Source organism: Berghia stephanieae, chromosome 13, assembly GCF_034508935.2.
Source record: "Berghia stephanieae isolate SIO BIC M18660-M18661 chromosome 13, UCSD_Bste_1.3, whole genome shotgun sequence".
NCBI lineage: Eukaryota > Metazoa > Mollusca > Gastropoda > Nudibranchia > Aeolidiidae > Berghia > Berghia stephanieae.
The window spans coordinates 9,216,834-9,241,771 of NC_088372.1; the positions used below are offsets into that span (position 1 = coordinate 9,216,834).

Below are 24,938 nucleotides of genomic sequence, written 5' to 3' on the forward strand. Positions count from 1 at the left end.
TCAGATCATTATATAAAACAAAAAAATAATACAGTGCATAACAGAGAGATGATTTACAAGAGAAAAAAAATCTCCCAAATCTAACACTATACATTTGACTGTTTCCCTTTCAGCCAAGGACTTCAGCAAGGGAAAAGACAAAACCAAGTAATCTCATTCCAAGACAAAGACAAAATTTAAAAAAAAAGCAATTGGAAATCAGATACAAGGGGGATTGAAGACATACTACTAAGCGACCTCCCAGCCCATTATGGGAGACCAGGAACCCCACCCAGAACACCACCCAGTCAGAATTTGTGAAGACCTGCCGTTTATTTCTCACGCCTTTATTTTAACCCCGTATTAATTTCCACTACCCCAGCCAGACAGTAAAGGGATATGGGATTTATAAGATGGATGATTCCTAATGAAAAGTAAACAAATTAAAAAAGAACAGTAAATTGACAATTTGACATTTATTCACTGGTAATAAAAATAATGGAAGTTTAAATTACCCAAACAAATGTGAATTATTACAGTAAAGCACAAATATAAAGAAGAGCCTCTAGATACAGTATATTTATTTCATTATTTTATAGAAATAATGAATTGACAAAATTTAATACAGTCGTATATGTTACAGTGAATGACGTAATCAGTCGGATGGTGAAAAGGTTTGAACTGAGATATTGCCAAGTTTAGTTAGAAGGTCAATTTTTATCCAAAATGAGGTCTTGTTATAAATGATTAAATCCACTCTTTTGTACATCTTCGGGAAATATCAAAGCTTAAGTTCACTTCCAAATATTTTTTACAGCTAGTCTAGTTGAACAAGTATGAAATTTGAGAAAAGTTGTTGGATACCTTTCCCATACACCTGGCCATAACTTCATGAAAAATCACCCGATTTACTTCAAATAAAGATTAAAATGCTCTGGGGAGCATATTCTTTCAGAAAATCCAAAATGTTCACCTTCCGACTGATTACGCCAAGCACTGACACACATTCATTATTTCCATCAATTTGTTTTAAATCTGCTCACCATACATTTTGTGCTTTATTCTACGGCACTCTGGAAAAACACGTGTTTCAAATTTTGGACAGAAAACTCATCCTTCAAATATCAATCAATTAAAATGACCCTCACCTATCAAAACCTCTCAAACCTGGGACTTCTCTCAAAGTCTTCAATCCAGTCCCAGGTTTGACAGATTTTGACAAGATGAGAGTCATTTTAATCGATCGATATTTGATGAACGATATTTCTGACCAATATTTTTAACTCACTCAATCCTAGAGCTTTTTGCTACTTTTCAAAATTGGAAAAAATGTATTTAAAATGAGCATGTACATAGATAGTTTTATTCAACTATCATTAACATGTAACAACTAAAAACAATAGTTTTGATAAACACCTATAATTTGTCTCAGAAAAATGTAATAAATAGGCATGGAGTAAAAGTAACCCTGGTAAACTATGGATATAGTCGGTGTTAGGGTTGATTGAGTTCATACAAGGTTTTTCAAGAGTGCTGTGGTATTGTAGTTTTATCAAAAGCCAGCTGTTCAAAACATAAAACTTACAAGCAAAGATTTAATAATTACAATATAAAGATCTAATTATTTTATTTGCTGTAACAAGAAATGAACGAAACAGCTAAGAAACAAGTAAACAATAAACAGCTGACAAATAGCAATGGGAAATGAATGGGAAGTTTTGATTTATTGAATGAGGACGGATAATGCGGTCCTTTCGGGTAACCACACCATTCCCACATCTCTCATTCGCCCTCTGGGTTTCTTCAGTGGGGACTTTCCAACATATACCCGATGTGGGTCAGAACACGAAACTGCAGAGCATCTAGAGAGGAAGAGAGAGAGAGAGAGAGAGAGAGAGAGAGAGAGAGAGAGAGAGAGAGAGAGAGAGAGAGAGAGAGAGAGAAAATAAGTAGCAGTGAAATATCTTCTCAATGTTACAGTTATCATTTAACGTTATAACAAGTGTAACTAAATGACAAATTGCCATATTTATGGACAATAAAGATCTATTATTATTATTATTATTATTATTATTATTATTATTATTATTATTATTATTATTATTAGTTGAACGTTGTGTTGTGACTAAGCTTCTGGGTGGGTTTGCGACGGTGCGCAAATGCAGTGAAGAATTTACAGATCGGGTCGAATGTCATAACACAGTAGTTGGAGCACCATTAGAAGCTGCTGCTCTTTGTGTTTCATTCGTCATGTTTTGTTGATAAAGAGGAAACAGGAAAAGTCAACTTTATCTCTCTTTGTTAAATAAACAGAAGCTTCCAATTCATTTTCCATTGCAATCGATTTCTTCGAGCTTCAAGCATCAACATTTTCAATAAACAGACAAAGTTTTACGGTGCAGTCAATAGATAAAGCATTTATTCTGAACATCTCAAAAAGGCATTTCTATCACTTGAGCTTTTATATAGCGCAATATCCACTAAATGTACTCAAAGCGCTTTACAAAAGGGTCCCTAGCCAACAGCAACACTTAACATGTAGAACAAGACATGACGCCTGTCAGGTGATATTACAATTTTATTCGGACAGAGACAACGCTGTTAATGGCCAGGTACTCATTTTACACCTGAGTATGGTGAGAGAATGTGAGTAAAGAGCCCTTTCCAAGGAATCAACTATGCGCCGAGCAAGGCTCGAACCCAGGACCTTCCGATCCAAAAGCGAGCATCATACCACAAGACCACATAGCCGCACAGACGCATGAAACTGACACAGTCGTCACCGGTCTGCTCATGTGGTGAGGAGGAGGAAGATGCAGGACATATACTGCTGCGATGCAGAAAATACTCAACCCATAGAGAGGAGATATGGCCCTCTACAACTTCTCTACATAAAAAAAAAACAACTTTTCAGACGCTAGAAACACTCAAGAAGATGAGATGAGTATCTCCATCTTCGAAACGGGACTCCAGATATAACAGCATACAAGTAGAAGACAAAAGTGAAATATTTTCCTTTGTGATTGTCAACCAGTTTACTTATATTCCTGATTGAATTTTGTCTCACATTAAACAGTGGTATGAAAAATTAATTATCCAAAATTGTAACAAAAAAAAAAAACAAAAAAAAAAACAAAGAGAAAAAAAAAAATAGAAGACAAAATATAAACTATCACAGAAGGGAAAAATGGTCTTGTCGTTTGGGTTTTTTTAAACTTATAAAAAACAGAAGAAAAAAAATCTTATTTTTTAAATAAAGAGGAAGAAAAAAAAAGAACGGGAGGGGAAGAAGAGAGAGAGAGAGAGAGAGAGAGAGAGAGAGAGAGGGTGAGAGAGAGAGAGAGTGTTATAACGTTATGATTATGAATGCATTCCATACAATCCTTGATAACACCAATAAACCAAGGGAAGTAACTATCATCATAAACTCTTCATCTGATTCATCAAGTCCTCCATACTGAGTTCTGTGCTTGGGACAAAGGCCTTTTCTGAATCTTCTTTCTGTAGAATTAATAAATAAATAAATATGTAAGTAAATAAATAAATAAATCAATCAATCAATCAATAAATAAATAAGTGAGTAAATAAATAAATATGGAAGTAAATAAATAAATAAATAAATAAATAAATAAATAAATAAATAAATAAATAAATAAATAAATAAATAAATAAATAAATAAATAAGTAAAAATAAAAATAAGGGGTCCAAAATATTGGGCGTATTCCAGCAGCCTTAACTGGATCCCGTTCAAACTGAATGACGACTGAACACATTGGTTCCATTACTCACTCATAAGGACATTCATAGCCAAAAAGGCCCATAGAGCCGGAGTTTATCTTAGTTTTAAGACATGAAATAGACAATAGCAGTTGCTTGCTACTGTTTGGATAGTATGCTAGTCTATTGCAAAAAGTACATTCCGACACTTGATATGAAAACTTCGAGCCAAAAGGATGACTTCCATATCCAGGAAAATGCCTCCACATCTCCATGTCCAGGAACATTCCATCACATCTCCATATCCAGGAAAATGCCTCCACATCTCCATGTCCAGGAAAATTCCATCACATCTCCATATCCAGGAAAATGCTATCCAGGAAAATGCCTCCACATCTCCATGTCCAGGAAAATTCCATCACATCTCCATATCCAGCGAAATGCCTCCACATCTCCATGTCCAGGAAAATTCCATCACATCTCCATATCCAGGAAAATGCTATCCAGGAAAATGCCTCCACATCTCCATGTCCAGGAAAACTCCATCACATCTCCATATCCAGGAAAATGCCTCCACATCTCCATGTCCAGGAACATTCCATCACATCTCCATATCCAGGAAAATGCTATCCAGGAAAATGCCTCCACATCTCCATGTCCAGGAAAATTCCATCACATCTCCATATCCAGGAAAACGCTATCCAGGAAAATGCCTCCACATCTCCATGTCCAGGAAAATTCCATCACATCTCCATATCCAGGAAAATGCCTCCACATCTCCATATATACGGCAGCATAACTTTGCCTTCCACATGTCTTTTCTGCATATTTCGTTTTTTGTTGTTTTTTTTTTGTTTAGAAATAAAAACAAGTCTCCTTTCACCTTTTTTTTTCTTTTTTTTTGTAAACTGGAGTTTTGACAGGGTTATTTTTTAACACCTGGCATACAACTTGTGGCTGATCGTAATGCGTAGCAGAATGGATTGAGGTACTAGGTGGTATAGCAAACACATTCTACTTCTCCAATACCACTATATTCATTGGATTATTATTTATTATTATTATTCGTGGGGCTATGTTGTCTTGAGGTATGACACTCGTTTTCGGATCGAAAGGTCCTGGGTTTGAGTCTCACTCGACGCATATTTGAGTCCTTGGAAAAGGCTCTTTATTCACATTCACTCACCATACTCAGGTGTAAAATGAGTACCTAGTCGTTAACAGCGTTGTCTCTGTCCGAAAAAATTATAATATCCCCTTACAACTACAGGCGTCGTGTCTCGTCCTACATAATAAGTGTTGCTGTTGGACAGGGACCCCTTGCAAAGCGCTTTGAGCATGTTTAGTGGATATTTGCTATATAAAATCTCAATAATTTTTTTAAAAAATTATTTGGGATGTGAGTAATCAGCCCTCATCGCCACCACAAAGTTTTTACTCTCTGTCGTCTTCTAGCACTTTCCTACTCACTTCATTTCTTGTTATCATCAACATAAGTGCCTGCTCCAGTCATTTTTCTGAATCAAAATGTAGCTACTATAATAATATGCCTTTCCATTCTCACCTATTCGTTAGTATTATGGTCATATGTTAATATACAGAACACGGCATAACTAACAATATGTGTCAGTGCATGACATAATCAGTCGGAAGGTGAAACTTTTAGATTTGATTTTTTTTTTGGAATTATCTGATCGACTATGCTCCCCAGAGCTTTTTAATCTTTATTTGAAGTAAATCGGGTGATTTTTCATGAAGTTATGGTCAGATGTATGGGAAAGGTACCCAGTAACTTTTCTCAAATTTCATACTTTTTCAACTAGACTAGCTGTAAAAAATATTTAGAAGTGAAATTAACCTTTGATATTTCCCGAAGATGTACAAAAAGGGTTGATTTAATAATTTATGACAAGAACTCATTTTTGATTTTTTTAAATTGACCTTGGCAACATCTCAGTTCAAACCTTTTCACCATCGAAATGATTACGTCATTCACAGAAACAAATACAGAAACATTTATGATGAGAACTCATTTTTGATAAAAGTTGACCTTCTTACTAAACTTGGCCATATCTCAGTTCAAACCATTTCACCATTCGACTGATTAAGTCATTCACTGTAGCAATATTATGAGGTACGAGGTGGTATGGCAAACACATTCTACTTCTCCAATATCAATTTATTATTATTATTCGTGGGGCTATGTTGTCTTGAGGTATGACACTCGCTTTCGGATTGGAAGGTCCTGGGTTCTGGGTTCGAGTCTCACTCGAGCATACTCAATGTCTCAATTGTTTCTATGTTATATGTTTGTGTTGAGAATATTGGCTATTAAGCTTAACTGCTGGCGAAATACTTCGAGTTGGTTGTGTGTTTGTTGGACCCGCGGTCTCCAGTAGTCGGTGAGAGAAGGCTCCAGTAATGAATGACCTGAGTTTGACACGAATAGCTCATACGTTAGAGTCACGCTCTCACCGACCAGGCGGAGTTGCCTTACCAATAAGGTCGCAGGTTCAAACCCTATCACCGCCGCGAAAAATTTTTTATTCTCTATTGTCTTCTGGCACTTTTCTACTCACTTCATCTCTTGTTGTTAGTAATATTATGCCTGCTCCACTCATTTTTCTGCATCAAAACGTAGCCACTTTAATAAGCCTTTCCATTCTCACCTATTCGTTAGTATTACGATCATATTTTAATGTACAGAACACAGCATAACTACCAATATTTATAATGCCAATGTCACCCCACTAACCTGGTGGTCCCCAGCAGGTTTTGTGTAGGCAACCGTCACACCAGCAGTCAGTTCTGGTCTTTCACCCTCAGCAGCTTGTGATTCTTCTTCTGTTGTCTCCGATACGAGCTCTATCTCTGGATGAGACACGGGGGAAAAAGAAGTGTTGATCAATTGATTATACTGTTAAACTTCTGTTTTGCTTCATGATCTTGGGGTTCTGATCAGGTGGTCCCTGGTTCAAGTCTCATGTGTAAGGGGTGCAAAATTGAATTGTTTTCTCCAAAAGAAGTAAGTGCTTGATATCACAAATTACTAAAAAAAAAAACCCCAAAAACGGCATCTAAATTATTTTTTTCGACCTCTTAGTAGTTGCTTGGATAATGGTTAATGATATTTCATACCATATGCTGATTTCATATCCAAACTATCTCAAAATCTTTTGTAAATATTTATAAATGTATCTACATTTTTTTAAAAAAGATTCTTTTGTTTTATATAGATATGAATAGAGAATTTTTCTCCCAAATTGATTTTAAATGACCATGTTGAATAAAATTACTATGTGGAATATGGATAAGGAGAAGGAGAAGAAAAATGAAAATGAAGAAGAAGAAGAAGAAGAAGAAGAAGAAGAAGAAGAAGAAGAAGAAGAAGAAGAAGAAGAAGAAGAAGAAGAAGAAGAAGAAGAAGAAGAAGAAGAAGTAGAAGAAGAAGAAGAAATTGACTAATTAATTAATATAAGAAACAGAAAAGTAAACAAATAAATTAATTCATTCATTCATAGAATGCATAAATAAATAAATAAAATGATTAATGATTTAATAAATAAAAAAAATATATATATAAACAAAAAATAAAACCGATATATAAAAAAACAAACAAATCCTATAATAGTTCTATGGAATGGTAACTCACTCCATTCATTCTCGTCGTGTAAAACTTCTGGCTCCTCTACTTTCTCTTCCACTTCCAACTTTGGTTTGGCCGCCTCTCTCTCCTACAAAAAAAATAAACATTCATTTCATCATAATTTTATTTTTTTTGGCCTGTTTTGTCTGACAACTACGGAAGACCAAGGGTCAAAACATCTTTTTTTTTTTTTTTTTTTTTTTTTTTGGCATTGTTATGGTTTATATGAGTTACGAGCTCAAAAATATGTGTCACTATTCGATATTTCATGATCAATTGTACGTTAGTAGTAATTCTATTCAACATAATTTGTATCTTTCTCCTTTGGCTTGAATGACAATTTGACCCAAATAAGAAAAACGTTGGACTTGATTCTTGCACACCGAAAGATTATTTATAATTACCAATCAGCTGTCTTTTACACCTAATTTCACACCAATAAAATGTGCAAAAATATTCTGCAATCGCTAAATAAAATTTAATTCAACGCTTTATTCAACGAATATGTATTTACTAAGTAATGATAGGATTTTCCTATGGAAGGGGTGGAATAATAGAGTGTAACAGAGAGATGATTTACAAGAAAAAAAATAGCATCTCCCAAAACTACTATACATTTGACTGTTTCCCTCTCAGCCACATTAAGTAACTCCCTGCTCACTATGGAAGGTCAGGAACCCCACCCAGTAGAGAATAGAAGACACAGAAAGTAACTCCCTGCCCACTATGGGAGGCCAGGAACACCCACCCAGTAGAGAATAGAAGACACAGTAAGTAACTCCCTGCAACACTATGGGAGGCCAGGAACACCCACCCAGTTTAATGACTTAGAAATGCTCATGAAGTCTCCATTTTGTAACAACATAATAATGTCTTGTAAAAAAATCTCTACCTCAAAAAGCTTTTGTTGCCGTCTGCAATGGCTGTCATCACACTGGGGGTTGGGCTTCATTCTCATTGTGGGGAAAAAATCTTGGAGGGCATTGTAGCCCAAGTAATATGACACATCTCCAAAGTGGAGCAGGTATCTGTCAATATTATTGAAGGTATTATCAACTTTTTTTAGAAGACAATAGTTTCTTGGATAATAACATAGTATAAATTTTAATAACATAGCAGATAGATAGATGACATGGAAAACCGTTAAGCACCAGACACCATCTTCAATCTTTAGCGGGTATCTGTCAATATTATTGAAGGTATCGTCAATTTTGGGAAAAGACAATTAGTTTCTTAGACAAAAGTAATAAAAATTTTAACATAGTATAGCGGATAGGTAGATGACTTGGACAAAAAGTTAAGCACCGGACATCATCTCCAAACTAGAACAGGTATCTGACAATGTGATTGAAGGTATTTGTCAATTTTGGGCTATACAATGTTTGTTGTTGTCAATGTTATCAAAAGAAGAAAATTGTCATAATTGAGCTTTAATTAATAATTGAGCTTTATATAGCGCAATATCCACTAAATGTGCTCAAAGCGCTTTACAAGGAGTCCCTGGTCAACAGCAACATTTAACATGTAGAATGGGACATGCCGCCTATTAGGCGATATTACAGTTCTTCAGACAGAGACACCGCTGTTAATGGCCAGGTATTCATTTTACACCTGAGTACAAAGAGAGAATGTGAGGAAAGAGCCTTTTCCAAGGACTCAACTATGCGCCGAGCACGGGGGTCATGATTCGGACACACTGTCTGCCACGATAACCTGTACCAGACTGTCATGCAGGGGCAGTAAAAAATAATAAACAAAAATGATTATAACAGTTTTTTAAAAAAAGAACAAAATACCAAACTCAGAATGTTTCGGGCTCAAAACCCTTCTTCAGCCAACAACAAAAGAACAATAAAGACATAAATACATTAATAAAATTCCAGATAGAGGACAGATATTTTGTAGGTCTTCTCTGTAGAAAAATCTTGGAAAGTAAACAAAAAAGAAAAAAAAAAGCATTCGATATGTAACTAAGCAATCCCAAATTGACCGGAATTAATACAACGCAAAAAAATTTGGAGCGCAAAAAAATTTTTTTTTAAATAGGGAAATCACGCATAGAATAGAAATAGGTGTAAAATGTAAAATGCATCCTTGCAATAAATCCAAAATATGCAGGGCACTGTAGAGGGGCAGAGGAGAATAGGAAGACAGAAAAAAAAAACTATGGCAAGACAACATCAAAGAGCGGACAGGCCTGGATCTCAATAGCTTAGTGGAAAAAGGCCAGAGACTGTGACGGATGGCGTGAGATTGTGAAGTCTGTTGCCCACACGTCCCCCCCCCCTGACGATCAACTGGTCATGGGATTGAGTGAGTGAATAAAAATTTGAATATCTTAGCAGATAAATGAGCACCAAGAGTGTTAAACACCGACCAATAAATCTAATACTTTTCCAACTTTTTTTCTGAATCAATTTGCACAAATATTGATCACAAGTTACATCTGTTACACGTTGTGCGGCTATGTGGTCTAGTGTTATGACACTCGCTTTCGGATCGGAAGGTCCTGGGTTCGAGCCTCGCTCGGCGCATAGTTGAGTCCTTGGAAAAGACTCTTTACTCACATTCTCTCACCGTACTCAGGTGTAAAATGAGTACCTGGCCGTTAACAGCGTTGTCTTTGTCCGAAAAATTGTAATATCGCCTAACAGGCGTCATGTCTCGTCCTACATGTTAAATGTTGCTGTTGACCAGGGACCCCTTGTAAAAGCGCATTGAGCACGTTAAGTGGATATTGCGCTATATAAATGCTCGATTTTTTTTTTTATTTTTTTTTTTACATATATGTATTATTTCATTTTGTTTTGAAGAGCTATTAAGAGCAGGTGGGACGACTTTAGGTCCTGTGCCAGTAAAACGAAATCACAAATGATACCATGAAGTAGCATCCATTCCATTTTATACAAAAACTGGTTTATCCTCTCCATATAAATGTTCTACTTGCTATCTACAGATTCATATATCAAAAAACGAGCAAAATAGAAGCATTCAAATTCCTTTCAAATACAATAGCAACACTCACGTTGTGACAATAACGTAACAAATTGCATCTTATCTTTTCTGTTTAGTTTTAAAGATGGCCAAGCTCTCGTAAGCAAGATGTATTATTGAACCAATAAAAGAACATTCAATAGAGAAAAAAAAATAAAGTTCAATGAAAATCTTATATTTATATTATAAATAACTTGTTCTACAAACCCAAAAGTCGGAAAGTGAAATATGAATTAAAAAAACAAAACAGACAACACCCTCCTCCCCACCTGACCCCCCATAAAAACAAACCTATCATCCTTTTTTTTTTTTTTTTGAGTAGAAAGACATATAAATAAGTGAATTCCTTACTTGAGCACATTTTGTACCAGGAAACCAGCTACAACAGCCATGGTTGTTGGAAGACTAGCAGCACACACACCTTCTCTCTTCAACGTTCTCTCGTCTGTGTTGGTGGCAACTACTAAAGGCGGGGCACACTGTAGTAGTCGTAAATAATACATTCATTTTAATCAACACTGTAATATAGTTAATATTAATGTTCAATACAAGGGAAACAATCCTTGTATTGTGTTGTTTTGTTGTATTGTTTCAGTTATGATCCTTTGATGATCCTTCTTTTTATTGTGTCATAATATTCAGTTCCGGAATAAACACTTCCGTTTTTTTAATCTTGGAAGTCAGCCATGATCAACAACCGGTCTTATAAAGTTATCTTCAATAATCTACAAAAACAACAATTAGAGGATCTACAAAATTAGTTGAGCTTTTCTTTTTTTTTGAGCACTAAATGTGCTCAATGCGCTTTGCAAGGGGTCCCTGACCAACAGCAACACTTAACATGTAAGACGAGACATGATGCCCGTTAGGCGATATTACAATTTTTTTCGGGCAGAGACAATGCTGTTAACGGCCAGGTACTCATTTTACACCTGAGTACGGTGAGAGAATGTGAGTAAAGAGCCTTCACCAAGGACTCAACTATGCGCAGAGCGAGACTCGAACCCAGGACCTTCCAATCCGAAAGCTAGTGTCATACCACAAGACCACATAGCCACATAATAAATCATGTAAAGCCCACTAGGCATGGAAGAACCGTGGAAATACATTACCTTATTGTCAATTTCATTTTTATTCCTTTTTATTGAAAACTAATAAGCCCAATAGCATTCATTATTAGTAGATAATTCTCCCCTCACTGGGGCCGTCAATGCACATTCATTGGCATTTTACAAAAGATAAATAAATAAATAAATAAATAAATAAATATATAAATAAATAAATAAGGGGGGGGGGGGTGAAGTGGCTGAGTGGTTAAGGCATTGCTCTGTGACCCTGAAGGTCCTGGGTTCGCGCCCCGCTTCAGGTATTTTCGTTTTTTTTTTCATTGAGCAAGATTATTAACCGAAGGGGTGGGGGATGGGGGGGGGTGGAGACAATCCTTAACCCTCTCCTTACCAACTAAGGAAAATCGTCACATTTATTGTTACCTTACATTGAACATTTTTCTTAATCAGATTTGCTTTGCGCATCACAAAATTGTATGAAAAATCGTTGTTTTATAAAGCTTGATAAGCTACACAAAATGTGCATATCTACTAGCTATGTACGTATTTCTCATGAATTTGAGTGTCAAAATTCAAGTTCTGTGTTGGGTAGGTGTAGCATTTCTGGTTTGAAAAATCATGAAAATGGTCGGTAAGGAAAGAGTTAAGGAATGTCTTTTGAAAATACTCACAGCAAAACAAGATGTCTCTCCTGGTATCACAAATTGGATGTGACCGGATACGGCGTTCTCACTGACACCTGACTCAAACCAGTTTTGGCCCAGTTCATTGCAGGCCTGGGTGGAAGGGACAATGGAAGGATGGGAGGATAAGAAATCATTATCAGATACATTCTCATAAATCATTATGAGACAAATTCTATGATTATGAGAGAGAGAGAGAGAGAGAGAGAGAGAGAGAGAGAGAGAGAGAGAGAGAGAGAGAGAGAGAGAGAGAGAGAGAGAGAAGAGAGAGAGAGAGAGAGAGAGAGAGAGAGAGAGAGAGAGAGAGAAGAGAGAGAGAGAGAGAGAGAGAGAGAGAGAGGGAGAGAGAGAGAAAAGAGAGAGAGAGAGAGAGAGAGAGAGAGAGAGAGAGAGAGAGAGAGAGAGAGAGAGAGAGAGAGAGAGAGAGAGAGAGAGAGAGAGAGAGAGAGAGAGAGAGAGAGAGAGAGAGAGAGAGAGAGAGAGAGGAGAGAGAGAGAGAGAGAGAGAGAGAGGAAGAGAGAGGAGAGAGAGAGAGAGAGAAGAGAGAGAGAGAGAGAGAGAGGAGAGAGAGAGAGAGAGAGAGAGAGAGAGAGAGAGAGAGAGAGAGAAGAGAGAGAGAGAGAGAGGAGAGAGAGAGAGAGAGAGAGAGAGAGAGAGAGAGAAGAGAGAGAGAGAGAGAGGAGAGAGAGAGAGAGAGAGAGAGAGAGAGAGAGAGAGAGGAGAGAGAGAGAGAAGAGAGAGAGAGGAGAGAGGGAGAGGGGGGGGGGGGGGGGGAGAATGTTTAGCAGACAATTGGAAAATTTACTGAGGGTTTATAATGTACTGAATTCCGTAAATAAATGAATGAAAAATTGGCAACCTTGATTACGACAACTTTTACCATAAATTTGACATCATCAGTCGACAACAAATACCGGGTCTGTAATATTCAAAAATCCACAATGGATCAAAAGTATTCAAACACCGAGCAGTGGTACAGTCCACTCCAGATAATCGCACACCTTGAAATCAGTGAAAATGTTGCGATTAACCGAAAGTTGTTATTATCCGGAGTTGACTGTTGTACTAACACACGAGATCATGTTGCCGGCAACCAGAGCAAAAGGTCACGAATAAGAAAGGTCAATCTTTTCACTTCAGATTGGCGTTTGCTATTTTGATATTCCATCCAACGAGGAAACCAAAATGTTGTTGTTGCTGTTGGCCTAGGACCACTTGTAAAGCGCTTTGAGCAGGGTTAGTGGATATTGCGTTATATAAAAGCTAATTTTTTTTTTTAAAGAAAAAAAATATTTATACTCACAGTGTTAATGGTCATCCTGGCTTCAAAGTTGTCGACACAGCTGAGCACCAAATCGACTGGGGTGTTGGGTCGTTTGCCTCCTGATCTACAAACAAATGCACCAGATGGAGATCTCAAAAGTAATAACAAAAGCAACAACAAGAGATGAAGTGAGTAGAAAAGTGCCAGAAGACAATAGAGAATTTTTTTAATTTTCGCAGCGGTGTTGGGGGTTTGAACCCGCGATATTATTGGTACGACAACTATGAGCTATCCACGATCCCAAAAAAAATCGTATCTAACTCAGGTCATTCCTAGAGCTCTCTCTCACCGACTGCTGGAGATCACGGGTCCAACACAGTTAGTTGGCCAACGATTAAGCTTAATAGCCAATGTTCTCAACACAAACATATAACATAGAAACAATTGAGACATTGAGTATGCTCCGGTATATGGGGTGAATTTTTAATTCAGAAAAGTGAGTGGAGCAGGCACTTATATTGGCAACAACAAGAGATGGAGTAGAAAAGTGCCAGAAGACAATAGAGAATAATTTTTTTTTATAACAATAGACTCGTTTACCCTATGAAACTCTCTCTCTCTCTCTCTCTCTCTCTCTCTCTCTCTCTCTCTCTCTCTCTCTCTCTCTCTCTCTCTCTCTCTCTCTCTCTCCCCCTCTCTCTCTCTCTCTTCTCCCCTCTCTCTCTCTCTCTTCCCCCCCTCTCTCTCTCTCTCTCTCTCTCTCTCTCTCTCTCTCTCTCTCTCTCTCTCTCTCTCTCTCTCTCTCTCTCTCTCTCCTCCCTCCCATTCCTCCACCTCTCTCTCTCTCTCTCTCTCTCTCTCTCTCTCTCTCTCTCTCTCTCTCTCTCTCTCTCTCTCTCTCTCCCTCCCCACTTCCCTTTCCCTCTCTCCCTCCCCCCTTCTGTCTATCCCACCCCTCTTTCTCTCTTCCTTTCAGATATAAATCTATTAGTTGTACACAACCAGACGATAGAATACGCAAAGTTGAATCGTTACAGGAACCATTACAAAATAAAGGTAGTCCTTCGGAGCCATTAGGCCCATGGAGCTGAAGTTTATCTCAGTGTCCATAGCATGGAAAGGACAACAATAATTACTTGCTACCCTTTGGATAGGATGCTAGTCTAGCACAATGTACTTTCCACCAGATCTTATAGACCCAGCTATCCATTTACTGCTGGCTGGACAGAGGGATTGGAACAAAATCTCGACTGCAGCCACGATCGATGTTGGTCCCTTTGTGTGTGATGAAGCGAGTGCTCTACCAACTGAGCTATCAGGACCCCCATTACAAAATAAAAGGTGCTTTAAATTCTTTATATCAAAAAAAAAAAAAAAAGCGGTAATGAGATTCACTCTCTAATAATGTTAGGTAATTTTATAACACTCAATGTAACAGAAATATATTCCACAAAATCTTTTTAAAAATAGAGCGAGAAAATTACAATAAAAACAAGAGGGAGAATAGAATACTGCAAGAGATAAATACGAATGTTCCTCTCACTTGATTCGGTCCATGAAGTGGTTGAAGTTGTCGACTGTGGTGATGTTGTAGTTGTAAACCTCAAAAAGAACATCAGGGTTGATTTCCCTGATATGCACAAAACAAGAAATGAAATCCATTGAAATTATTAAGACTATACAAGACAGGACAGTGAAGAACAAGATATCAGAAGACAAAATCAAATATTTTGTGTACAAAAAAAAAATAGAGCTTTTATATAGCGCAAAATCCACTAAATGTTCTCAGAGTGCATTACAAAGGGTCCCTGACCAACAGCAACAAGTAACATGTAGAACGAGACATAATGCCTGTTAGGCGATATTAATGTTTTTCAGACAGAGACAACGCCAGGTACTCATTTTACACCTGAGTACGGTGAGAGAATGTGAGTAAAGAGCCTTTTCCAAGGGCTTAACTATGCGCAGAGTGAAGCTCGAACTCAGGACCTTCCGATCCGAAAGCGAGTGTCATACCACTAGACCAAATAGCCGCACGTAGTCATCAAATGTGATAAACAGCTAAACTGAAAACAAATGTATGGAATAAAGTTGCAGCATGACTCAGTTGTACGGTCTTTGCTTCGTACCTGAAAGTTACCGAGTTCGATCACCCGCCACTGCGCTGTGTGACCTTGAGCAAGTCACATCGTCCTGGCTCAATTTGCAGCGCTGCACTGTTGCTGACGCCTGGGTTATTTCAGTCTTCCCTTGGAAAATTTCCCCTATGAGATGAATATAGGAAATTTTGATTTTTAATTCTAACTTTAATGAATTTATAATTATTTTGCTTCACACTTCACATTTGGAATACCTTCCATCACATGTACGATGCTCATAATCTGTGACAACTTTTATATATTAATGAAAATATTTTTTTCATATTTTACCTCTTCAATGGCCAGAATTGCTCCAATTCATACTTTTAAAATTGCTTTTGTCCCTTTGTGCCAATAAAATATGTTTCATTCATCACATTTTATTGACAAAGAACAAGCCGAAAATCATTTGTTTACAAGTCATTAGTTTGATCACAAATTGAATATGCATGCACTGTTTGGGACCCGCACGCAAAACACCTTGTTGATAAACTGGAGGCAGGACAGAGACGAGCCGCTCGATTTGTTACGGGAAATTATAACAAAACATCAAATGTGGCAGCATGAGTGATCAAATCAAACTAGGATGAAAGCAACATGCCTGACCATCATGTATGAGATAAAGAACATCCTGGTGGCTATTTCAAACCCCGACATCCAATAACTGACACGAACATCTATGGACTTCCCACATAGACAGTTTCATTCCCGTGACAGGCACTAAAGACCTCAGAAAATTCTCATTTTACCCCGCCCAGAACCATCACAGATTGGAACAATTTACTGCGGGAAGTTACATCTGCACCCACTTTAGATTTATATCTCAGAGCTTATAGATCACTGCTGAATTTTCAACCAATGTTATCGTTCATGTCAAAATCTTCATGAGTGACTAGTAAGGTGGACATTAAGATTCTGTATTTTTTATGAATATTTTATTATATTTGATGTTTATCTTGTTTTTTTAATTAGCTTCGTATTTATATCAATTAGTTCATGACGGTATGGTCAGATGTATGGGAAAAGTAATCAGCAACTTTTCTCAAATTTCATACTTTTTCAACTTGACTAACTGTAAAAAAATATTTAGAAGTGAAATTAAGCTTTGATATTTCCCGAAAGTTGTACAAAAAGGGTTGGTTTAATCATTTATGACAAGAATTCATTTTTGATTTTAAAAAGCTGACCTTCTAACTAAACTTGGCAATATTTCAGTTCAAACCTTTCCACCATCCGACTGATTATGTCATTCACTGTAACATATGCATTCCGCAGCATTCATGGAGAAAAAGGGGGAATTTTGTACAAATCTTTAAATAGAAATACCTGAGTGTCCTTTCGGCAGCCTCTACCTTACTGAGTCCAGCCTGGTGTGGTTGATAAAATAAACGATTCATGTTGGCAAGCTCAACTTTATCGTAATCAAACATCAGCAACTGAGGAGGGTTAGGGGGAATTACGAGTTATTATAAATCTAATCACGATAAGATAAGATTCTCACACGTTAAATGCGAAAAAGAAACATTAATGTAATAATAATAATAATCATAATCATAATAATAATAATAATAATAATAATAATAATAATAATAATAATAATAATAATAATAATAATAATAATAATAATAATAATAATAATAATAATAATAATAATAATAATAATATAATAACAACAACAACAGCAATAATAATAAAAACAATGATAATAATAATAATAACAATAATAATAACAACAACAACAACAATAATAATAATAAAAACAATGATAATAATAAACAATGATAATAATAATAATAATAATAATAATAATAATAATAATAATAATAATAATAATAATGATAATGATAATAATAACAATAATAATAATAATAATAATAATATTAATAATAATAATAATAATAATAATAATAATAATAATAATAATAATAATAATAATAATAATAATAATAATAATAATTAATAATAACAACAACAACAACAATAATAATAAAAACAATGATAATAATAATAATAACAATAATAATAACAACAACAACAACAATAATAATAATAAAAACAATGATAATAATAAACAATGATAATAATAATAATAATAATAATAATAATAATAATAATAATAATAATAATAATAATAATAATAATAATAATAATAATAATAATAATGATGATGATGATGATAATGATGATGATGATAATAATAATAATAATAATAATAATAATAATAATAATAATAATAATAATAATAATATAATAATAATAATAATAATAATAATAATAATAATAATAATGTTGAAAACTTCTATAGCGTCATAACTCAGAGACACCAGACTCTAAGGCCTAAGCACACGAAGAATTCAATTTGAGAAAATCCAATCTAAGTCATATGGCATGAGAGAGAGGATCATTCTTACTTGAGCATGTATTTATAAAGCACAATATCTATCAAACGTGCTCAAAGCACTTTACAGGGGTTTGTAGTTGAATGTCGTATATGAAAAAAGAAACAAAAAGGACATAGTTATCCTAAAATTAAAATCAACAATCATTTAGATTGAAAAAAAAAATCACTATAAAAATGTTTTCTCTGTCCGGCTATGTGGTCTGTGCAGCTATGTGGTCTTGTGGTATAACAATCACTTTTGGATCGCTCGGCGCATAGTTGAGTCCTTGGAGAAGGCTCTTTACTCACATTCTCTCACCGTACTCAGGTGTAAAATGATTACCTGGCCGTTAACAGCGTGTCTCTGTCCGAAAAAATTGTAATATTGCCTAACATGTCCTACGTGTTACGTGTTGCTGTTGGCCAGGGACCCATTGTAAAGCGCTTTGAGCATATTTAGTGGATATTGTTCTATATAAAAGCTCAATTTTTTTTTTTTAAATAGAGAGTGGTGAGGGATGACTAAAATGCCAATGAAAATGTGACAATGGAAAGACTTCAGATGGAAACAGTACAAATAATGGATATTTTAAGTACAAAACCCTTTCCAATAAAACAATTTTTTTTTTTTTGATAGAATGTTGAAAACAAAAAATAATTAATAGTTATTATAAATTAATAACTTTCACAATTTGTTTATTTGTTTTCAATGTTCCTTTGTATTTTGCAAACAAATCCAATCCAATTTATGTTTAGAATATTTGAATTTGACCCCACAAAAATCACACACAAATTTAAAGATAAAAACGAAAAGGTTTCGCAAATTAATTTTAGATAGCAACCAATGCTGACTTTTACTTTTACTTGATCAGTTTATTTAGATAGATATCATGGTGACTTTTACTTGATCAGTTTATTTAGATAGATATCATGGTGACTTTTACTTGATCAGGTAATTTAGATAGAAATCAATGGCGACTTTTACTTTATCAGTTAATTTAGATAGAAATCAATGGTGACTTTTACTTTATCAGTTAATTTAGATAGAAATCAATGGTGACTTTTACTTTATCAATTAATTTAGATAGAAATCAATGGTGACTTTTACTTTATCAGTTTATTTAGATAGATATCTTACCTTCCCAATACCACATCTTGTCAACATCTCTGCGGTGACACTACCCACTCCGCCAACCCCAACAACTGCCACGCTGTAATCTCTGATGCGCTGCAGAGGAATAATGTAAATGTTGCTGCTCGGAGCTCAAAGAAATAAATAACGACGTGAAATTGAATGTAAGCTTCCATTTAATTACAAAAACAGATCAAATGAACGTTTCGGGTTTCCCCTTTATCAACAAAACAAGATTCATCCTGTTTTGTTGATAAAGGGGAAACCCAAAACGTTCATTTGATTTATTTTTGTAATTAAATTGAAGCTTACATTCAATTTCACATTGTTATTTATTGCATAAGAATAAGATAAACAAAACAAAATTAAAGCAATTTGGAGACAGGTCTCTCAATAAATTCGCCCCCCCCCCCCCCCCCCCCCCCCCCCCCCCCCCCCCCACAAAATGAAACTCCATTCCACTATTTATTAGTCCTGCAACCTTCTTGCCTCCAGACACATCTTCTCTCTAAACATGTAGTCTGTTCGGCTTATGTGGTCTAGTGGTATGATACTCGCTTTCGGATCGGAAGGTGCTGGGTTCAGGCCTCGCTCGGCACATAGTTCAGTCCTTGGAAAGAGACTCTTTACTCACTTTCTCTCACCGTTGTCAGTTGTAAAATGAGTACCTGGTCGTTAACAGCGTTGCCTGTCCGGAAAAATTGCAATATCGCCTAACAGACGCCATGTCTCATTCTACTCTTTATTATATTTATAATTTTTTTTTTTTTGACTCTCCGTGTTATTTTAAATGTGGAAAAATTTGATCAATTGCACATAGTAAATATCATTTCTTAGTAATAACTTCAAAAAATATCAGAAAACTGTTTTAAAATATTGTTGGTTATTTTGTTTAAAATACACATATACCGCAGAATTTTAAATTCAAGGAAGAAAACCAAACGAATCACTAGTCAATTAGTTTATTTCATCACTCCATATAAGTAGAAAAAAAAGTCAAAAAGCATTTTTATAACATGCATCTCTAGTAGATAGCTTAATAACCAGAAGTCACATCACTGTCTGTTTCGTAGTTACATCTGTTTCTGAATTTTTAAAAAAAAAAAGAACTTACAAAAGTATTATTTGACAGTAAGAGAAATGTGAACATTATTATTTATTCCTTTATCACACGGTCAGTTCAACCAACGTCATCTTCAAACTCACCTCATAATCATCCACAATTCCCATTCTCTTCAAGGCCATCAAACGACTGAAGAAATAAAAAACAAAAAAACGAGGAAAACGTGGGTTATTCTTATTAAAGTTGATGACGACCATGAAAAAAACGATGACCATGAAAAAAACAAACAACAAACAAAAAACAGATTAAGGATCATTGTTGGAATAAAATAAGAGAAAAAAAAGTCCTTCTGGAATATAAACCTGCATCACAGCTCGTGAGGCATACTTTGCCTTAAGGGGTGACTTTGTCTCAAGGGGTAACTTTGCCTTAAGGGGTGACTTTGCCTTAAGGGGTGACTTTGCCTTTAGGGGTGACTTTGTCTCAAGGGGTAACTTTGCCTTAAGGGGTGACTTTGCCTTTAGGGGTGACTTTGCCTTTAGGGGTGACTTTGCCTTAAGGGGTGACTTTGCCTTAAGGGGTGACTTTGCCTCAAGGGTTAACTTTGCCTCTACAGATTTGGACAAGTTAGATTATATTTAGTATTGTGACAGTTATTTCTTTTGATAAAAAAAGTTAAGGCAAGTCCTCCCACAAGGGAAATAACTGCAACAAGCCTCAGAATACTCAAAATGCTCCAAATCGGCAAAAGCAAAGTGACCCCTTGAGGCAAAGTAACCCCATCTGACGGTAATGACAATTGGTTCCAATCATTGAAAAATAATAATTATCCTCGTCTGGCACTTCCCCTCTCAATTCATTTCATTAACCAGAGGCAATGAAACTTGAAGTGACGTCCAAATTATTGTCTGCTACTAAGGGAAACAACTCAAGTATTCCTTTAACTTTTAGTACATACTTTTTGAGATCGGAGTGGGGACGAATGTGACAATATTTTATTGAAAGGAACCAAAAGAGAGAGAGAGAAAAAGGGGGTGGGGGTGGATGGGACATTTATCATTTACAACACTGTAGAAAAAAGTGGCAGAACCAGGATTCGAACACACAGCGTCGATTCCGACAAGCCTTCTAAGGCAGACGACTTAACCATTCGGCCACATGAATGTTGACGCATATTTTGTATAGAGAGTAACCTACTATCCATCCCATCGACTGATTTATTGTTGGTTAATTTTATGCTTTTATTGATAATTTACAAACTTTACTTATTTCTACGTGTATTGTGAAACTTTCAATATTCTGGAATGTGGATAAATCTTTAAAAGAGTGGAGTTTTTAAAAAAGTGTCTGTGTATTATCATCCATCGTATTTGCCAGACACCATAGTTATTTCCAGACAGGTGTCTGCCTATAATATAATAAAAATATAACCGTTCATCTTTATTGCACAGACAGGTGTCAGTCAATAATCGTTTTTCTTTATTGGCAGACATGTCTGGCAATAATCACAGCGTTAATTTTATGAATTACCAATAATTAAAATATTTTTCAAATAACAAATATAAAATAAAATAAAATTTGGTCTGACCAAAATGTTTTGTATAATTATAAATACGCTATAGATTGTAAAACCAGAAGAAACTTAAACAACAAAGACGATGAGGTTGAAGAAATAGTCTGGCGAAGAGACTGCCACGGGAGGCTATTCAGATTGAGTATGAATAATCTGTTGATTGCACATGCGCATTGGAATGTGTCTGGCAATAACGACAGCCAGCCGAACAGAAAAGAGACATCCTTGGCCTTGGGGTCAACCTTCAAGTTTATAATAATATTAATATCCTAATCACCTAATCCTTAGGCCTTAGGCCCTAGATACTTATAAAACTTGATTCAAAAAAAAAAATTAAATATACTTTCCTTTAATTTCAAATGTATCTATTTATGAGAAAAATATGTTCTCTTTCAAAATGTCACAATGGAAATAATATTATCTAGGATCTAATATTAACCCGGTGCACACTTGAGACTTGAGAAAATCAGTTGTCAGCAGAGTCAGAAGTACAGACCTAGGCCTAGGACAGTACAAGACAAGTACAAGTTTTGTCTTTTTTTTCATTTTAAGTTTTAAGTGGGCTCGCTTTTTTTTTGCCTTCAAATACCATTCAGCCAGATATTCCAGATAAAAAATATTACTTTATTATCAAAGAACAACCTGTAAGGATTTGAGTCAACAACTTCAGCACTCATTTTCTCGATACGATCCCTCTTGTTTTGTGATGATTGAGTCTTCTCCTGTTCCAGTTTTTTTCTTCTGTCTTTTTCAACAGCTAACTCTTGTGTCAATTGCACAACAAGGCGCTGGAGATCTTCCACAGAAGCCATGATTAAAATGTTATTTCTATGTACTCGCAGGATGTAAGGAAAGCCAGAACATATGGAGCAAAATGTTCACGTTGTAAATAGACAGTGAGAACAGAAGACACCGGTGATTGTACTCTTGTTTACAACTGAAAGCATTACTTCCTCTTCCGCTACATGATCGGTATATATTATAGCCTTCAATATTATATTTATTATTCCTCACTTCCAACTACAACGGCTCGTTGGTCTAGGGGTATGATTCTCGCTTTGGGTGCGAGAGGTCCCGGGTTCAAATCCCGGACGAGCCCGAATTTTTTTTATCTTCTCTTTTCTTTTCTCTTCTTCTGTTTTCCCTCTCTTTTCTGCTTTATTTGTTTATTTATTTATTTATTTATTTATTTATTTATCTGTTTATTTTTGTTTTTTGAAACTTGAATTATGGTGTCTCCACATTGTCATTAGTTCTGATCTTTTGTTTACGGTGTTGTTTCTGTGGTTATGTAATAGTATTTCCAGTTTCTCTGTCAGGCACAGGTTGCTTTTTCTCGCACCGCATCTGTAGGGGCTGCTTTGCTTGACAATCTCCCAAGTTATTGTTGGTTGTTTCATTACTGTTTATCTGTTCCCAGTCGTGCATTGCTAATTTGGTGCTTTTTGCTTTGCTTTCGTGTGTTATAGAGGCTTTGTTATTGTTGTATCTTTGTGATTGTTGGGATCTGTGTATTAATAATATTAATATTCGGTGGTGGCAGATGATCTGATGGCTCAGGGCCCTTCCCATCTTTGACATTGGAATATCTAACAATGAATGAAGCATAATAAAATGTAGAAATTCTTATAACGCTTATAGATTTTAATTTTGATTGTTTTTATTTGTTGTTGGTCGGAAACGTAGATAGAGTGTATAGTACTTTGTCCTTTCTTGGAACTGTTACATTCCTTTTGTACATGACTTGAGACAAACGTTTAATTAAATTGAGCTTAAACTTGAGCTATATACAGCGCAAAATCCGCTAAATGTGCCCAAAGCGCTTTACAAGGGGTACTGGTCAACAGCAACATCTAACATGTAGGACGGGACATGACGCCTGTTAGGCGATATTACAATTTTTCAGACAAAGACAACGCTGTTAACGGCCAGGTACTCATTTTACACCTGAGTGCGGTGAGAGAATGTGAGTAAAGAGCCTTTTCCAAGGACTCAACTATGCGCCGAGCGCGAGGCTCGAACCCAGAACCTTCAGATCCGAAAGCGAGTGTCATACCACTAGACCACATGGCCGCTCGTTGTTTTTGTTTTACAATAAATTGTGGCAATGATATATTCAAAAAAGTTGAATACGTGCAAAAATAAGTTAGACAAAATTTAGGATGGCTGGCCGAGTGAAAGCAAGCAGGAGAAGACAGTGATGTTCGCTACTGATCAATACATTGACACACAGCATCAATTCGGACGTGTATTGGCTCTGTGGCTTCCAGAAATTGAATTTTAAGCGACAAGTTTATTGTTATAAAGTGTGGGATCTTAATAGAGTGAGAAAATAGTCTTAATTCTTAATGGTCTAACCTAATCGCTATTCAAAAGGTGTAATGTCACTTAAAATATAAGCCCGCATGCAAAAAATGACGGGACCACATTTCGTAACTTTGGAGAAATTTGCGATATTCCGTGCACACGGGATTTGGAACGGACTATAAGTAAAACTTGAAGACCAGAATGAAGGTAGTAGAAACATATGTCATAAGTACCCTTTTATATGGTTGTGAAATGTGGACGCTTGACTAAGAATGTACGAGGAGGTTAGAGGCATTTGAGATGTGGGTATATAGAAGAATGTTGAGGGTATCATGGACAGACAGGTGTATGAACGAGGAAGTGTTGGAGAAGGTGAGAAAGGGAAGAATATTGATCGATAACATCAGAAAGAGGCAGTTACGGTTTCTGGGACATGTGTGGAGAAGAGACGGAATAGAAAAGTTGGTAACATCTGGGATGATCGAAGGAAAGAGAGCTAGAGGAAGACAAAGAATGACTTATTTAAATAAACTAAGAATGGCCAAATGTGAGTTTAAAAGTAACACAGATTTCATGCGCACCGCAGAGGATCGTGATTCGTGGAGACAGCTCTCTCTCTCTCTCTCTCTCTCTCTCTCTCTCTCTCTCTCTCTCTCTCTCTCTCTCTCTCTCTCTCCCTCTCTCTTTATTATTTTTTTTCCCAATATATTAACAACGGAGGTAGGGGACCACTAATAACACTATTGCTGTCTAGTATTCTACAATTACCACCCCCACCCCCCTCCCCTCACTCATAATAATAATAATAATGATAATAATAATAATAATAATAATAATAATAATAATAATAATAATAATAATAATAATATAATAATAATAATAAATGGCATTTATATAGCGCTTTACCCCGTTGTCACAGGCTCTAAGCGCTTTACAGTGATATAAAACAAAACATATTACAGTGAGACAAGTGTGAAGGAAACGTGATACGAAT

General features: G+C 35.8%; 1 protein-coding gene and 1 non-coding gene across 2 annotated transcripts; one reads left to right on the forward strand and one right to left on the reverse strand.

Moving 5' to 3' along the window:
• Positions 1–2,368: 2,368 nt before the first annotated feature.
• LOC144958612 (ubiquitin-like modifier-activating enzyme 5) lies at positions 2,369–22,564 on the reverse strand. Its single transcript, XM_078890703.1, has 12 exons — positions 22,280–22,564; positions 20,208–20,253; positions 19,008–19,097; positions 16,816–16,925; positions 14,895–14,981; positions 13,391–13,475; positions 12,076–12,180; positions 10,689–10,816; positions 8,236–8,371; positions 7,350–7,431; positions 6,453–6,568; positions 2,369–3,480 (listed from the first exon to the last, which is right to left on the reverse strand). The coding sequence occupies exons 1-12, from the start codon at positions 22,447–22,449 to the stop codon at positions 3,400–3,402; spliced, it is 1,236 nt and encodes a 411-aa protein (XP_078746829.1). The 5' UTR covers positions 22,450–22,564; the 3' UTR covers positions 2,369–3,399.
• A 100-nt stretch (positions 22,565–22,664) lies between these two features.
• On the forward strand, positions 22,665–22,736 carry Trnap-ugg (transfer RNA proline (anticodon UGG)). The gene has a single exon. It is a non-coding gene; the product is annotated as a tRNA-Pro (tRNA).
• Positions 22,737–24,938: the final 2,202 nt, after the last annotated feature.

What these genes read in the sequence shown, in the direction of transcription:
- LOC144958612 (XM_078890703.1), bottom strand. Translation starts at nt 22,449, where the DNA reads ATGGCTTCTGTGGAAGATCTCCAGCGCCTTGTTGTGCAATTGACACAA. An exon ending in CCAGGATGACCATTAACACT is followed by an intron (nt 12,181 to 13,390) that starts GTGAGTATAAAT and finishes CCTTCCACCCAG; the next exon opens with GCCTGCAATGAACTGGGCCA. An exon ending in GGCAACAAAAGCTTTTTGAG is followed by an intron (nt 7,432 to 8,235) that starts GTAGAGATTTTT and finishes TTTTTTTTGTAG; the next exon opens with GAGAGAGAGGCGGCCAAACC.